The 14,921-nt window shown below is 44.2% G+C and overlaps 2 protein-coding genes across 5 annotated transcripts in view; both read left to right on the top strand.

Annotated features, from left to right (window-relative positions):
• The window catches only part of MCOLN2 (mucolipin TRP cation channel 2), a 31,179-nt gene extending 29,472 nt beyond the window's left edge, over positions 1-1,707 (top strand). For all 4 annotated transcript variants that reach the window (XM_056355782.1, XM_056355785.1, XM_056355790.1 and 1 more), the window contains one exon: positions 1,480-1,707. In XM_056355782.1, the coding sequence (XP_056211757.1) occupies positions 1,480-1,687 (208 nt within the window). In that variant the 3' untranslated portion in view covers positions 1,688-1,707. The remainder of the gene's footprint in view (positions 1-1,479) is intronic.
• Positions 1,708-1,860: 153 nt separating this feature from the next.
• On the top strand, positions 1,861-13,906 carry LPAR3 (lysophosphatidic acid receptor 3). The gene is made up of 3 exons (XM_056355791.1): positions 1,861-2,001; positions 4,687-5,444; positions 13,070-13,906. The coding sequence occupies exons 2-3, from the start codon at positions 4,709-4,711 to the stop codon at positions 13,417-13,419; spliced, it is 1,086 nt and encodes a 361-aa protein (XP_056211766.1). The 5' UTR covers positions 1,861-2,001; positions 4,687-4,708; the 3' UTR covers positions 13,420-13,906.
• Positions 13,907-14,921: the final 1,015 nt, after the last annotated feature.

The following is a 14,921-nucleotide window of genomic DNA, read 5'->3' as shown; positions in this document are numbered from 1 at the left end:
TCTTCACCCACGGTAACGTTCAGTCCTGCTGTAGGACTTCACTGCTTACCCCTATAGGGCTGGTCCTGCTCCACAGGCCTTGCAGCCCACCTGCCAACTCTGCTCAAATCCTCTCACAGTATCTCACTGTGCCAAGCCAGGCTTGTCTGTTCACCCCACACCCTTGCATTCATTCATCCAGGAGCAGGGCAGAAGCCATCAAAGTCCCCCAAACTGACGCCAGCCCTTCAATCAGGTTGTGGCCGATGCATTGAAACAACTTGGTTTTTAATGGACAGGAAAGCAGTGGGGTGTGCCATGAATCACATTAGGGCTCGCAGGCTAAATTTTGTAATGACCTTCTCGTTAAAACACTCTGGGTTTTCTTTCAGAAATGGCTGCATTAATAACGAGTAACTCTGAGCTAGTTTAGAGGCCAAATTTAATTAATTAAATTTCATTGTAAATACACAGATTTTAGTAACTTTCTTGAAGCAAACTAGATTCACTTGAATAGTTTGCATTAATTGAGTATTAAAGCATGTTAGCTTGCAACTAGCTAAAGCTTTTGTCCCAAACAAGAGGTGATATTTTATTTCACTAACTCTTTATTTAGGTAGCTAGTGTAATATATTCTTATATACTCATGCAAATTCTTGACTTTTATTTTAAGAATGGTGAAGGACACATTCTGACTTGATCCAAGTTGCACTTAGTTAGAGGAATTAAAAATTAATTCAAATATACAAGCTGTCTTTAAGACAAACAGAGCTCAAGAAGTGCTGGATTGGGAAGGATTCTTAATGTGTGCTTTTGCATGCATTTGAAATCAGTTTAACTGAACCAAATCCTTTGAGATTTTTTTTGGAACAGATGATTTCTCCCACTCAAAGCTTATGTTTATTCAGAGTGGCAGAGGAAAACACACTTCACAGTCCATCAGTTTCTGATCTTTGTAGCCACTAATGGTTGAACTGAAGCAATTAAATATATTGAAGGAAGGAGAAGAACCTTTTTGACGGAAGTATGCTTTTGGCGTTTGCAAAGTTTTGATGTATTTGCTTGTGAGTAACTTGTGGCAGGTTAATAACTCAACCCATCTGTAGAATACACAATATGAGGTTACTGCTGTCAAACTTTTGGAGGTCTAGATGGAGGGCTGTAAAATACAGTGTGGCATAGAAGAGGTGACTGGAGATTGTTTGCTGTCCTTTCCCATAAAAAATGAGAAGTGTCAAGCTTGTGAGAGCCGCTTTCAAAGCAAAAGAAGGTAATTCTTCATGAGGTGAGTAGCAGAACTGGGGAGCTGCCTGCTGCAGGTTCCAGAAGGCTATTGTCTTTATAAAGCTGGGCTGACCAGTTTATCTGTTTCATTACTATTTCAGTTTCTATTACCTTTAAAACTTTGAACAGTATTTTGCTTGCACCTTCACATCTGTGTGTACTTAATAAACAACTCTGAAATATGTAATATTTAAGGGTGGTTTGTTTTCCTTTTAGGTTTAAACCCGCCCTGATTAAGTTAAACATCTCTGATTTGGCTGCAGAAGAAAAGACGTGGAGAATAAAGTCCTGCAATGTGTTAAACTGTGACGTGCCAGGAAATATGGGATATCCTATCACACATCTCTTGTGCCTGGTGTGGACTGGGGCAGGACCACTGAGGATACAGCTGCAGAGCTCTGTCACAGCTGCCCAGCTCCCCTGAGGCCAGACTAGTTCTTCTGGAAGGACTTAAAATAAAATGAAGGTGTGAAATAAACTGTCTGGAAGGACCCTGGCATGACAAGTGCTTTTTGTACATAGGCTAGTACAGACAGCCAAGTGCTACATCTCTGCTCTGGAGGACTGGGATGCAGACTAGCTCCAGTTCAGCTACCATCCTGCAGCTTCCATTTGGACACCTCCAAAGTCTGCCCTGGGACTCTGAGACCTCAGCTGGATGCTTTTCTGCTCCCTCCTGCCTTATCTCAACATCTCAAGACATCTTTGTCAAAATCATTTGAGCTCTGCTGTATGACAGTGAGTGCTTGCAGTGTGATTATTTCAGTGGAGAATTATGGGTGTATGACTTTTTTTTTGTTGTGGTGGTGGGAGGGGTACTACTTTGAATGAGGATGGGATCTCAATAAGCTGAAGTATTTAGAAAGGGTTCATAGTTGGTATTTTGGATTTCTTTTAAGCTTGTTCTCCAGATGAGATGCAAAAAGTATCTGCAGATCTTTCCTGTCGCTGCAAATAAAAGAGCTTCATCTGCTGAGATGATTACACAGTAAGATACAGCATGTTCAGAAAACCTTCCCTATAATTTTCACAGATTTTTTTTCTTTTTTTTTTTTTTCTTTTTTCTCTGCCATTCTTGCCCAAAATGCTGCTTCTATTTGCAGGCATTTGGGCTGTTCTGTAAAAGCTTCATGTCAAGCCCAGCAAGTCCCGTACTGCCTCGGTGGGTGAGGGCAGAGCCACCTCGGCTGGTGGTGGTCCCCGCGCCTGGCTGCTCGAGTAGCTGTTGTCTGCAGCTCCTCCGTGACTTCTGGGTATTTGCAGAATGAATTTGACTTTTGTTGAGTACTTCCTAGGTGAGAACGGGGCATGTGCCGACTGCCCCACTCTGCCATATTGCCCTGAACAGGGAGTGGCAGGCGCTGCATTCCGGGTGACTCTCTGCGGTGGATCTGAGTTGCTGAGGCTTTTTTATAGATGAAGGGGTGCTCGGTAATATTTCAGCACAAGGGATGATTTCCTGGTTTCCTTCCACTTCTTATCCTTAAGTAATTGTTCTTAGTTCTGACTATGTACTTGAATTTGATGCTTTAAGTAATATTCTATAAAAGAAGTAGCTGCCTAGGTTCTTGAGGGTAATAAAATGGTCAACGATGTCAAGTGGCCTGCTTTCATGTTGACTACTAGATGTAGGGTGGGAACCAAGCAAAAAAGGCTATGGAGCAAATTCAGAAAAATGAAATATTAAAAAAACCCCCAACTTTAAAAATATTAATCATGGAATAGTGCAAGTTGGTTTAAAATCAGATAATACAAATATGCCATTTGTGTTATTTCTCTCATGCAGTAACTTATATGCCAGAAGATTAACCTTTTTCTCTTAAAACTCAGAAGGAACCTTTAATAGAAATGTGGCTTGTTAGCCAGCTTGCTGGCAATTGCTTAATGAGTTTCCCGGTCCCTGGAGTGATGAGATATAACTGTTAAGTAACCACAGGGTAATAACAGACTAAGTGAACCTGATCTTTATCTGTGATCAATTTTAGCTGCAGAGCAGAAAAGCTTGTACTTTTTTGTATGGTTCTGCCTGTAACCACTTCTAGGTGTATTTTTTCTTTTCAGCCTCATTCAGTCCGTCACTGGCACTCGTGACAGGCTGAGGCTCACAAAGTGCTTTACAAAAGCTATTAGTGCTGCTGCCTCTCTTGCAGCTTTGTATCCTGCTACTTCCTCCTCTCTGTCCTTGCAGTCAGTCACAGGTTTGCTGTTCTGTATAATATCTAACGTGATTAGGATCTTGTGCCATGGTTGGGTTCCTAGGTTTTGCTAAAAGTATACAATATCTGTTCATGAAGTCGTTGTTAAAACCCTTATGTAGATACTGACGGAGAGCGTGAGGGCTAGTGATGATCAGACACAAACTCTCCCTGCTAGGCTGAGAGACCCTGCCTGGAGTCTGGCCAGCATGAATAATTGGTGTCAGATCTGCCTGTGTAAATTAGTTGAAGTTCAGTTTGGTTCATAGTAAAGGCAGTAAAATTGCTAAGGCAGCTGACATTGACCTCAGAGTAGCTGGTGTGATGTAATTTGGAACACAGATTCCCCTTCCATCGTGTTTAAGAGCCCTGTGTCCAAAATAGTGCCGAGCGGGTATAAGGAAAAGCCCCGGCACTACTGCTGTTGCTGGGGCTTCCTCTGTCCTGTGCCTGGGTAGGGACCTGTGTTTTGGTTTTGAAGATAAGTGGACTGTGTGGTGCTCACAGGGCTCTGGTTGACAGCCCAATAAAATAATCCCTGGCTTTAGAGTAGTCAAATACACAGAATATTTTTTTCCGTTTTCAGGACATTTACTTAAATCCTGCAGTAAGGAACAAGCATGTGCTCAGAATATATATTCCTGTAGCACCTTATATACGTACACTTTTACATTTATTAATGTATAATTGAAAAACCAAAAAATATTTTTTCCAGTAATAGGCATTTTATTGCTTAGTCAGTAAAGTGGAAGATTTATGATTTATGTTTCCCTGTCCTGACTGGATACTTTAGGAAATGGAAATAATGATGGGTCTGTGGCTCAAGCAGGATTTCAGAGCAAGAATGGCTTGGCCGTTGCTCAGATTCTCTTTGTGACCTCCAGAAAGTTGCTTTTAACCTCTTAATTTCCACTTTGTTGCCTGTGCAGTATGACTGCTAGTGCAAAGGGACTGTGCTGGGGTTTTGTAAGCAAGTAAGTCTTGTTAAAAATCCATGATTCATCCAAGCATCGTGCACCGCAGTCCTCCAGTGGACAGAATATCTCCTTCTGCCTTAACTCTGTACAATATGAGTTTTTACTTAAGGCCTCCAGATATATACCTTCTTGCATCCCTGTCCCACCCCACCCCCAAAAAAACCCCAACAACTGTTAGGTATTGTGGTTGAAGCAAGGACCAGTGGTTGAATTTTAATCCTTCTTTCTTTTTTCCCTTCTACCCTTCCTAGGATGCAGGGGCTTTAATCCAGGATGAACGAATGCTACTATGATAAGCGCATGGACTTTTTCTATAACAAGACAAACACTGACACCGTAGATGAGTGGACAGGGCCACAGCTTATTGTTGTTCTGTGTTTTGGGACATTTTTCTGCCTCTTCATTTTCATTTCAAATTCATTGGTCATAGCAGCTGTGGTCAAGAACAAGAGGTTTCATTTTCCCTTTTACTATCTCCTGGCCAACTTAGCTGCTGCAGACTTTTTTGCTGGAATAGCCTACGTCTTCTTGATGTTCAACACTGGCCCAGTGTCTAAGACATTAACTGTTAACCGCTGGTTTTTGCGTCAGGGTCTTCTGGACACCAGCCTGACAGCTTCCCTGGTGAATCTCCTCGTCATAGCTGTTGAGCGGCATATGTCGATAATGCGGATGAAGATCCACAGTAATCTCACGAAGAAGCGAGTCACTTTTTTAATTATATCCATTTGGGCCATTGCTATTTTCATGGGTGCAGTTCCTACCCTGGGTTGGAACTGCCTCTGTGACATTAGTGCCTGCTCATCCCTGGCACCTATTTACAGCAGAAGTTACCTGGTGTTCTGGAGTGTCTTAAACCTAGTTGTCTTCTTCATTATGGTGGTGGTTTACATAAGAATCTACATGTATGTTCAGAGGAAAACTAATGTCTTGTCGTCACACACTAGTGGATCCATTAGCCGCAGGAGAACCCCTGTGAAGCTTATGAAGACTGTCATGACTCTCTTAGGTAAGAGATTACAAACCATCGTATGGAAGGCTGGCAGTGCCAATGAATAAGTTGTTGGTTTGTTGTTGCTTGTTTTGGGCTTTGTTTTAATACAAAGCAAAAACCCCCAAACCTAACCATCTAAACCCAAAAGAAAACAAAATCACCCTCACCAGACTTTTAAGTGCTGGAGGCATTTAGACTTTGCTCTGCTTTACATAGTGAAATAAGTGTTGCACCATACAGAAATGCAAAGTAGAGGACTGGTTAACATGCAGAAGAAAAATCATCTGCAGGGTTTTTTGGGGGGTGGGGCCAGAATACAAAATCACTTTGGAGAAAGCCTTGTGAAGATTCACAACTGCCTAGCAGAATGTTTTCAAAATAATATTCTTTAATATCTGTAGAAGGCCATGAACGCTATGGCTGGATGTGGATAGTTTTCTTTGCACTTCTTCCTCTTGGCTGTTTTCTAAACATACAAATGACTTCTCCCTGGAAATGCACCTTCCCTGGTGAAAGGAGAGGATGCCTGGTGGGTCTGTGACATTGACAGGACATTTTGTCTTGTAAGGGGAAAATGAATTTTCATTCTGTGAAGATTGCACAGTGCGAAATACTTTCAAGTGATGATACAGTATGGCCTTGGATCCCTAGCTCATAACGTGAGATTTGACCTGGATTCTGCCCTAGAGACACTGATGATGTTTGGGCATCTCAGATCACCTCATCAGCTAGTTGTGATGTAGCTGTTTATTATATTAGAGATGCACATAGTGGATGATTGATCATTGGAACAAAATACTAGCTGTAGCAGTCAGTTTTCCCTGGGAAGACTTGAATCGGAGCAAAGTGTTTTCTGGAAGCCAGGCACTGCATGAGCATGGTTTGTGTAGCTCGGTGTGGGTGGAAGTGGGGGTACGCTGGGGTGCTTGTGGAGCTGGGGACTCTAAAACCACAAATAAGGCCGTACCACTCTGACAACTGTTCTGATATTGTGTGAGCTAGCATGGAAAAGCTGGAGTTTTTGGGAAAGCTGTTGTCTATGCATACCTGGGACACAGTTGTGCAGCATGGTAGTGCTAGAGAGCTCTGGGAGAAAAGTGCCACTTTTCATGGAGGTAGGAGTTGCCATGGTAGGAAGTTCAGGCTGAGGACACTTTCTTCCCCTTACGGTCTATGTATGCTGTTTGCAGTCTGGTACCTGCTTCTTATTTTTTCTTTTTTTTTCTTTCTTTCTGAAATAATAGTGCTGTAGTACACAATGCCTTTGTCTACCAAATAATGTTTTACGATGCTTTAGAAGCTGTGATCAGTTAAACTTTACAGTGCCTGACCTCAGAAAAGAAAGTGGATTGATGGTTCAAGCAAGTACAAAGTTCTCACTTATACTCCTGTGTCTTCTGCAATTGGCATGTCCACTGGCAGGGCCTTTCCCTTCTCAATCTCTTTCCAACTGTCCTTTTCTTTTCCTCCTTGACTTTATGGCACCTATAGAGAGACAACGTAGTGGTTGTTCCTGTCCTTCCCCCTTGACTTGCAGGGACAAGATTTGATCTTTCACCCTGCCTGAAGCTCTTGTGCAGTGAAACTTAACCCATCCACCTGGAAGGAGAAAATCCATGCAGGAAAATGGAATTGCTCCAAATATGATCTTGCCCTAATGCATAAGCATTGGGTAGACTTTTGTTAACTGCTGCATTGGAAAGAGACAAAAAGAAAAGCATGTTTAAAAAGCAATTCTCTGAGCCTTTCTATTGAAAGCAGAACTGCAGGCTGCTTTCTGGGAAGTCACATGAAAATAAATCGTGATACATAGTCATGCCTAATTTATATGTATATTTATAGTTAATATTGCTTTGGTTTTGTATAAGCCAAATTTGGAGGGTGCTGAGTGAGCGCTGGAATGACATTGTTAGCTGTCAGGGCATCCGTGCGTGTTTGCAGGTCGGAGCAGAGAGGTGGTCTGCGTGCTGGGCAGGACACCTGCGTGGCTGGCGTAGGAGTTGGAAGGGCGGTGACCGTGGCCACTGTTTACTAATCCCTTGTGGTCCTTTAGCCTGTGCAGGTTTTCGGTGCTTACCACAGCTGTGCTGCTGTGTGGACATAAACCCCGCTTCAAACTTCAGTTTCAGCTTATTCTATCTTTTACTAGGGAGAGGGGCCTTAGGGCTATGGGCTGATTTAAAGACCAGCATTAGCTTTCTCTTACTTGCAGAACGTGGCTTTTCAGCCACCAGGTTAAACTATAATTCGGGCAAAGCATTTAATGATACTGTATACTGGGCTAGGCAAATTCAACTTAGCCTGAGTGCTACTTTAGAGATCATGATTTTGTGTATTTACTCTGTCAGTCAAAAGCAAAACCAAAACAGAGCCTGCTTCCAAAGAAGTCCAGTTAGTGCGTGTGTTGCTGGGTGCAGGATCTACCCCAAACTCCTGTGTCAGAGGAAGTGGATCTTGGCATGTACCTTCATATCAGTTCTCCAGATTTTGACTCTGAGAGGCTTTTTATAAATGTTTATTTCTAGGAATGAGAATTTATTTTTTTCAAACAGTTTGAAATGCGTATTCTGGCTAAGCCATTCAAGCACACGGCAAAATGTGTTAGAAACTGAATAGCATGTTTTCTGGGCTTTCCAGTTACCAAACGAGTCACCAAGTGACCAAAGTGATTCTTCCACAATTCTGCTTACATTCACTGATGCAGCAACCTACAGCTACATGCAGCATGTGGATTTTGCCCAAGGCAGTTATTTTTAATGGTTTGTTCCAAAACACCTGAAAGTGCTTTGGGGCACATGCCTGGTACGGTCTTTACTAAAAGCGATTCCAAGATGCTCTGTTGCTGGATGAAGCATGATGAGAACCAGAATTCTTGTTAATGTGCTTTGTTAGTTTCGTAGGAGGTTCAGGACAACATCCTGCTGCAGTGTGGAAGGCGGCTGCATGTAGCTGTGTGGTGCTGGCACGCTGCTCCTCCTGTCTGCACCCCTCCCCTTCCTGGGGAGGCCAGACCTGCGGCTGGCTGCCCCTCCACAGACATCGCTGTCCTAGCTGGGTCTTCTCCTTCTGTGCTCTTACAGCTAGGAGGTGGGGGGATCTGGGTTTCAGTGTGACTCTGGATTCATGGTGATCACAGCTGCAGGAGGCTTCTTGCACCACCCTTTGGGCTTGGATGGCCCCTTCCAGAGGCTGGGACTCAGGTCCCTGTCATCTGCCATTTTCTACTGCGACACCTGAAGTGGTCCATCACAGGATAGCAGCAAGGCTTTCCCTTTGGCATGCTAAACCATAGGAAGCTATCTGGTTGAAATGGGAAGATGTGAAACCTGGCAAAAGGGGCTGAAGTCATCTTAGCTGACCTCGTGGCATGGTCCTAGCTAAGCCTGTGACTGTAACTTTGAAGGAGGGTGGCCGCATGGGTACGTGATTTTCAGGTGGCATGTATGTGTTAGCTCATCTGAACTTAGAAGTCCAATTTCTGCTGAAATAGCAGCTTTGGGGCGGATGATTTTCAGTTTCAGTGAATTTATAGTTTAATTGGTAACTTGCTGTTTTAACTTGGGTGTACGTGTGGCAAAGGCAACTGGAAGCTACTGTGCTTCTTTCCCCCCTCCCCCCTTTTTTTTTTCACCTCAGTGTTGGCATGCTTAGGGACAGCTTTGATGTGCAGAATTTTATGATGTGGTGCTGCTGAAGCATGAGTAGTGCTTCCAGGTACACAGAAATTCACTTTCAAGCAGAGATGATGTAACCTACAAGAAAACCCGTGTTTAAATCTAATGGAACATCCTCAAACTAACCTCAAGGCGTTGTGACACCTGATCTCCCATAATCTGGTGGGAACGCTCAGAGCGGTTCTTTTGATCCATGTTGCATCCAGGCAACATTTCACATAACTTCGGTGAATTTTAGAGAGTTCCAGAAACAAAATTGCTTTTGGAGTGTGGCACTTTGTCATGAGAGGAGCTCCTACGGGGTAAAAAGTCTGCAAACAAGAAAATCACCAAAGTGCCAAGACAAAGGTATATATTTATGCTTAACTATGGTTCCCTTTGAAAGCTCCATGGTAAAAATAGCAAAATCCGAGCAAGATTGAGAGTCTGAGCCATGCCTTGCTTTCATCTCTGCAGTGCTAAGAGCAGGGTGTGAATCGCTTGTGTTGTCTCCACACACAGCAAAATGTATTTTTGATGGAGTTGAAACAACACCCTGTGAAAGCATTAGGCAGTAACAGACACTGTCTGCACTGCTCCCTGTCCTTGTCTTCAGTCGTGCCGGAGGAGGAATGTGCAGAGAGATGTCTGCAGATGTCTTTTATCTTCCCTTACTTTTGCCACTGAGACCTTTTAGGGTTTTGCCTGTGTAGGTGGACAGGGATATGTGCTAGAAGTTCGTGGAGCAATCCTACCTGCAATCTTGGGGTTTTGTTTGAAGGAGAGATTTCTGTATCTTTTGTTAAATGTGGTTCTGGGGTCTCTTTCCTCTCCTGCTGATGTCCCTGAAAGCATGGTTGAACTTTGCATGCTTTGTGGTACAAGGGGTCAAAATGCTTTCGGTGCTTGTTCTAAGGAGGGTTTGTCACTCTCTTAATTTCTGCATGGAGCTGGTGTATTGGTGACTTTGCCCATGACCCTTGGTGGCTAATGAAAGCTCTCCATCCAAATACTTACCGAGACACTCAGCTAGACACCGTATTGTTGTTTGGGTGGGCCAATTCCACTGCTTGTTAAAACAGATAGGGTTTGCTGGTGAACCCCAGGGCAATAAATCGGGACAATATTTTCTCCATTATAGACCATGAGAGTTGGTGTCATAACTGCTTACTCAGCATGCTGGAGCAAATCTGTGTGTAATATAGAGACTGACCAGAGAAAATAAGCATTGTGGTAGCAGCTTGCAGCTCCCGATGCCAGTGGGCAATGGAGGAATGTTACTGATGTTAACCGGTATCTCAAAACTAACACCATGAAATCAGCACTTAGCAGCATCACAAAAATCTTGCTACAGAAGAGTAGAAAATGCAGTTCCTGAAGGAGATGGTCTCGCTTTTCTGTTCTCTTCAATATTGACTGGAACATTATCTGTTGGTTGGATTTTGTCTGGACTCCAGGAGCACAGATTTGCAGCAAGCTCTGCAATACCTTGTCCTAGATACATTTTGCAGCAATCCTAATGCTTACTAAATCACATGAATTCACTTTATATACCATTATGGCATGCCAATCAGATGGGCACAGCATCCATTAAAATCCCCAATGAGGAGAAGTGCCCGGTGCCGTGCGGTCAACCCGTGTGCACAGCACAGCCGATGGGATGGGATGGGATGCCTGAGGTGCTGCCGAGTCCTGGCTCCAGCCGGCGCTGCCTGGGTCCTGCCATAAGCCAGGCTGCCCTCCCACCGCTTGCTTGCACAGCTCAGTTAGGGGAAAACCAGTGGCTTAAAAAACCCTGAGCTGGACTTGTTTTCCCTACTAAAATTGATGAACAGATACCAACACCCCCAGGAGAGCTTTGTAGCATGTGGCTGCTATCATCCTTATTTGTTTGATTATTTTTTTCTAAGCCCATAAAAGGGGAAACTACTGTCACAAATGATTGGAATTTCCTCAGTGCGTTGTTGAAACTCCGACTGTTGTACAGAGTTGTAATTTTCTATTTTTGTATGTCAGACAGCAATTGTGGCTTGTGCTAAGTTAGTATTATCATGCATATGGCTACTCCTTCCTCGGGCTGAAGGCGAGGCATGCCAGGCTGCGGTGCCGGGGGAGGTGGGAGGGCAGCCGGGGCAGTTCGGGGCCCACCAGGCTCATGGCCAAGGCTGTGTTTGGTCACGGTGTTCCCCCTCCCCACCAGTCCTGCCCACGCCCCTGCCTGTATGGTGGGGATGTACAGTAACGTGAAAGGATGTAAGCGCAATATTGAACTTCCTTCTAAGCTGTGGCTTTTTTGCTTTTTTCATGTTGTCTTCACTCTAAGATCTCTCTTATTCCCCCTTTCTTTCTTTAATAAGTATTTTTTTTTGCACAGGGCTGGTGGGAGAGGTGTCTGTCTGCCTCTTTCAGCTTTTATTAGCACCCTGTGGCTGTTATTCCTGCCTCGCAGCTGAAACACAAGGAAAACTCTGCTGCTCCTGGGCTTGTCCTGTGGTTTCTTGATGTGTTTTGGGGAAATACCTCTTTTGCAGAGTTTTCTTGTTCCCCTATCACTAAACTCTTACTTCCTCATCCTTTCTCCTTTTTGTCTTTTTTTTTTTTCTTTTCCTTTTTGTTCTGTTCTTTGCTTCATTTCTTTGCCCTGGCTGCTACATCCCTTGGTTCATCTTTGCTGACTCATCTATTTGTTTCTTTCTCTCTTTTCTGTTACAACTGAGTTTGTTTCCTGGATCTGAGTTGCTGGGGCTCAAGCATCCTGGGGGGGGAGCAGGGGAGAGGGGAGAGGGGTGGGCTGCTGCTCTGGCCGGGGGGCTGGCAGGGCTGGTGTGTCGCAGGCAGTGGCAGGCATCCTACACCAGCTGTGGAGTTTTGCAGCCAGGACGTGTTCAAATTATATGACTCTTGTTCTGTGAATTAGGCAGTGTGCCCATAGCTCTGCAGAGTCATCTGGAGTGTGGCAGAAGACTCGTCTCTTCTTTGGATCGTATTGTGGCAGTGGAAGAAATGTGCCACATGGTATCAGGGCAGTGGTTGCCCCTGGTGCTCAGCACTGGTGAGGCTGCACCTCAAACACTGTGTGCAGCTTGGGCCCCTCACTGCAAGAGGGATGTTGAGGTGCTGGAGCGTGTCCAGGGAAGGGCAATGAAGCTGCTGAAGGCTCTGGAACACAAGTCTTACGAGGAGCAGCTGAAGGAACTGGGGTTGTTTTAGTTTGGAGAGAAGGAGACTGGAGGGGGGATGGGACACCTTACTGCTCTCTACAGCTCCCTGAGGGGAGGCTGCAGGCAGGTGGGGGTCGGTCCCTTCCCCCAGATAACAAGTGACAGGACAAGAGGAAACAGCCTTAAGTTATGATGCGGAGCCTTAGATTGGATATTAGGAAAAATTTCTCCACTGAAAGGGTGGTCAAGCACTGGAGCAAGCTGCCCAGGGACGTGGTGGAGTCATCTTCTCTGGAGGTGTTTAAAAAATGCATAGATGCGGTGCTTAGGGACATGGGTTTAGTGATGGACTTGGCAGTCCAGGGTTAACAGTTGGGCTTGATGATCTTAAAAGTCTTTTCCAAACTAAATGATTCTGTGGTTCTATGATTCTCCTCCAGCACATGAGAGAAAGATGAAGAGAGGCAGTCTGTGCTCAGAGCACCAGTTCTCTACTTGTTAATGCTCCAGAGCTCTTGTTTGTTTATCAGCGTGGGCGAATCGCTGTTGCGATGGCCTTTTCCCACTTGTGTTTGAGCTGATGCTGTTAGCAGCTGTGTTCTTGCTCCCTGCAGCCTTCTGAGAGCTGCCCTGCCTCATGCTCAGGGCTTGGCAAGAGAAGCAGTAGACAGAATTTTGCTACTGTCATTAGAATTTTGTCCTCTCCTGCTTTTATCATTTTTGTGTAGAATTGTGATGAACCAAATAATGTTGTAAGATGCAGAACACCCCAAATCTCCAGCAGTTTGAAGTCTTTTTTTTCTTTCTTTTTTCTCTCTATATCTAGGTGCCTTTGTTGTCTGCTGGACCCCTGGCCTGGTTGTCTTACTGCTTGATGGTCTGAACTGCACCTACTGTGGGATTCAGAACGTTAAAAGGTGGTTTCTTCTCCTGGCCCTGATGAACTCTGTCATGAATCCAATAATTTATTCATACAAAGATGACGAGATGTGGGGTACCATGAAAAGGATGATTTGCTGCTCCTCTGAGGATAAGACCCAGGACAGGCGCTCATCGCGCATCCCCTCGACAGTTCTCTGCAGGAGCACAGATAACTCAGGGCACTACATTGAAGATGGCATTATTCAGGGGACAATTTGTGGAAAAGGAGATCTTGGTGACAAAGGAAACTCCTGAGCTATTCAAGGGACTGACTTGGCTGGAAAAGGAGAGGGGGAAGGGAGAGGTTTTGTAAGAGAAGATTGACTGGCAAAGCTAGTAAACAATATATCCACTTTGTTCCAGAGTCTAAACTCCAGTGTTAACAAAAGTTCTTATAAATAATTGCCTGATGGAAAAACGCTTTGTAATGAAGAAAACTTTCTGTGCTGCCGTCTTTTTCTCTTTTTTTTTTTTTCTTTTAAGTACATGAAATTGTTTTTTTGTATGAATGGAATAAATACATCTCAGAGACTTCTTGTGTGTGGAAACAAAATGTAAGCAGTGTAGCGAGATCCTCCTTAAGCTCCTGCAGAGAGAATAAACCTGCCTTACTGTGCAGGCTTGGCATTCACTGAGTACTTCTGGTTTGAACAGTTTCTGTGCATCTTGAGGAGGATCATAGGCTTGGTTGGACAGAATTGTGACCTGTTTTCTTGGTTTACTAAGTTCATGAAATGTTTCACACTTACCTTCTCTCTTCCTCATCCTTATCTTGCTTTCAAAATAGGTAATTTGATGGTTTATTAAAACTATGCCAGAAACCTGGCTGTGATGGGAAGCCCAGACCTGACACCGGTGTGCGTGAGTATGTCCCAGCAAAGCCAGTATCACTGCCATGGTGGGGTGGAAGCTGCATGGACATACAGTGCACTCTGCTGCTGTTGTGCAGGCAGGTGTTGAGGTGGGTTAACTGAAGAGTGGTGTGGCTGTGTTCATTATGCTCATTTCTTACTTCCCCAGATAACAGCAGATGGGTGTGCTCACCCCAATTCAGCTGCTCTGCCACTGAGGGAAATGAAATCCAAAACACCGTTTTAAGAGGGCAAATTTTTAAGGGAAGTTTAAGTATACATACATACAGGTTCAATCAAGCTATTGTAAATACAAATTAATTTACAGGAGAAAAGCATGAAACCAGCCTAAACCCCTGCAAGATTACAGTGTGCATTGATTGTCTGACCTTGTCTGGACTACGTTTAGCCTCTGATTTTTAAGCTGATATTACCAGAAGGTACGTGAGGAACAGCAAGCAATGAAGGGCTTTCAGCATTGTGACTAACCAAGTCTAGTGTCGATGCAGCCGCAGCCCCAAAAGCTGAAGTTCTACTTATGGAGTATGCTCTGATGGAGCATCCGGCAATTTAAAGCCCTAGGGTAAAGTTTTTCAATTTAAACTTTTCAATGAAAAATTGGAATGTAATTTTCTTACTACTCTAAAAACCTGGCTCCCGCTGTCTGGTTTCAACAGCGGTGAGTTCCCTGCTACCCATCTTAATTTCAGGAGGAGTTACTTGTGTTAGAAAGTCTGATCCCTGGTATTGAAGCAGGTGATGATGACCAGAGGTCACTCTGGAAAATTTTGGAAGTTTTGGCCACTCGGAATTGTCAGAGAACAACACCAAGAGCATGTTGTGTGAGTCTGAAAGATAACGATCAGCTGTGGTTTAGGCAAATTCTTCCTCTGGTGCAACTTGCAT

Source organism: Falco biarmicus, chromosome 11, assembly GCF_023638135.1.
Source record: "Falco biarmicus isolate bFalBia1 chromosome 11, bFalBia1.pri, whole genome shotgun sequence".
Lineage (NCBI taxonomy): Eukaryota > Metazoa > Chordata > Aves > Falconiformes > Falconidae > Falco > Falco biarmicus.
The sequence above is the reverse complement of the archived record's forward strand: the minus strand, read 5'-3'. Positions and strand labels throughout refer to the sequence as shown.

Coding starts and splice junctions, on each gene's coding strand:
- LPAR3 (XM_056355791.1), top strand. CDS start 4,709: ATGAACGAATGCTACTATGATAAGCGCATGGACTTTTTCTATAACAAG. Junction 5,445..13,069: donor GACTGTCATGACTCTCTTAG/GTAAGAGATTAC, acceptor CTCTATATCTAG/GTGCCTTTGTTGTCTGCTGG.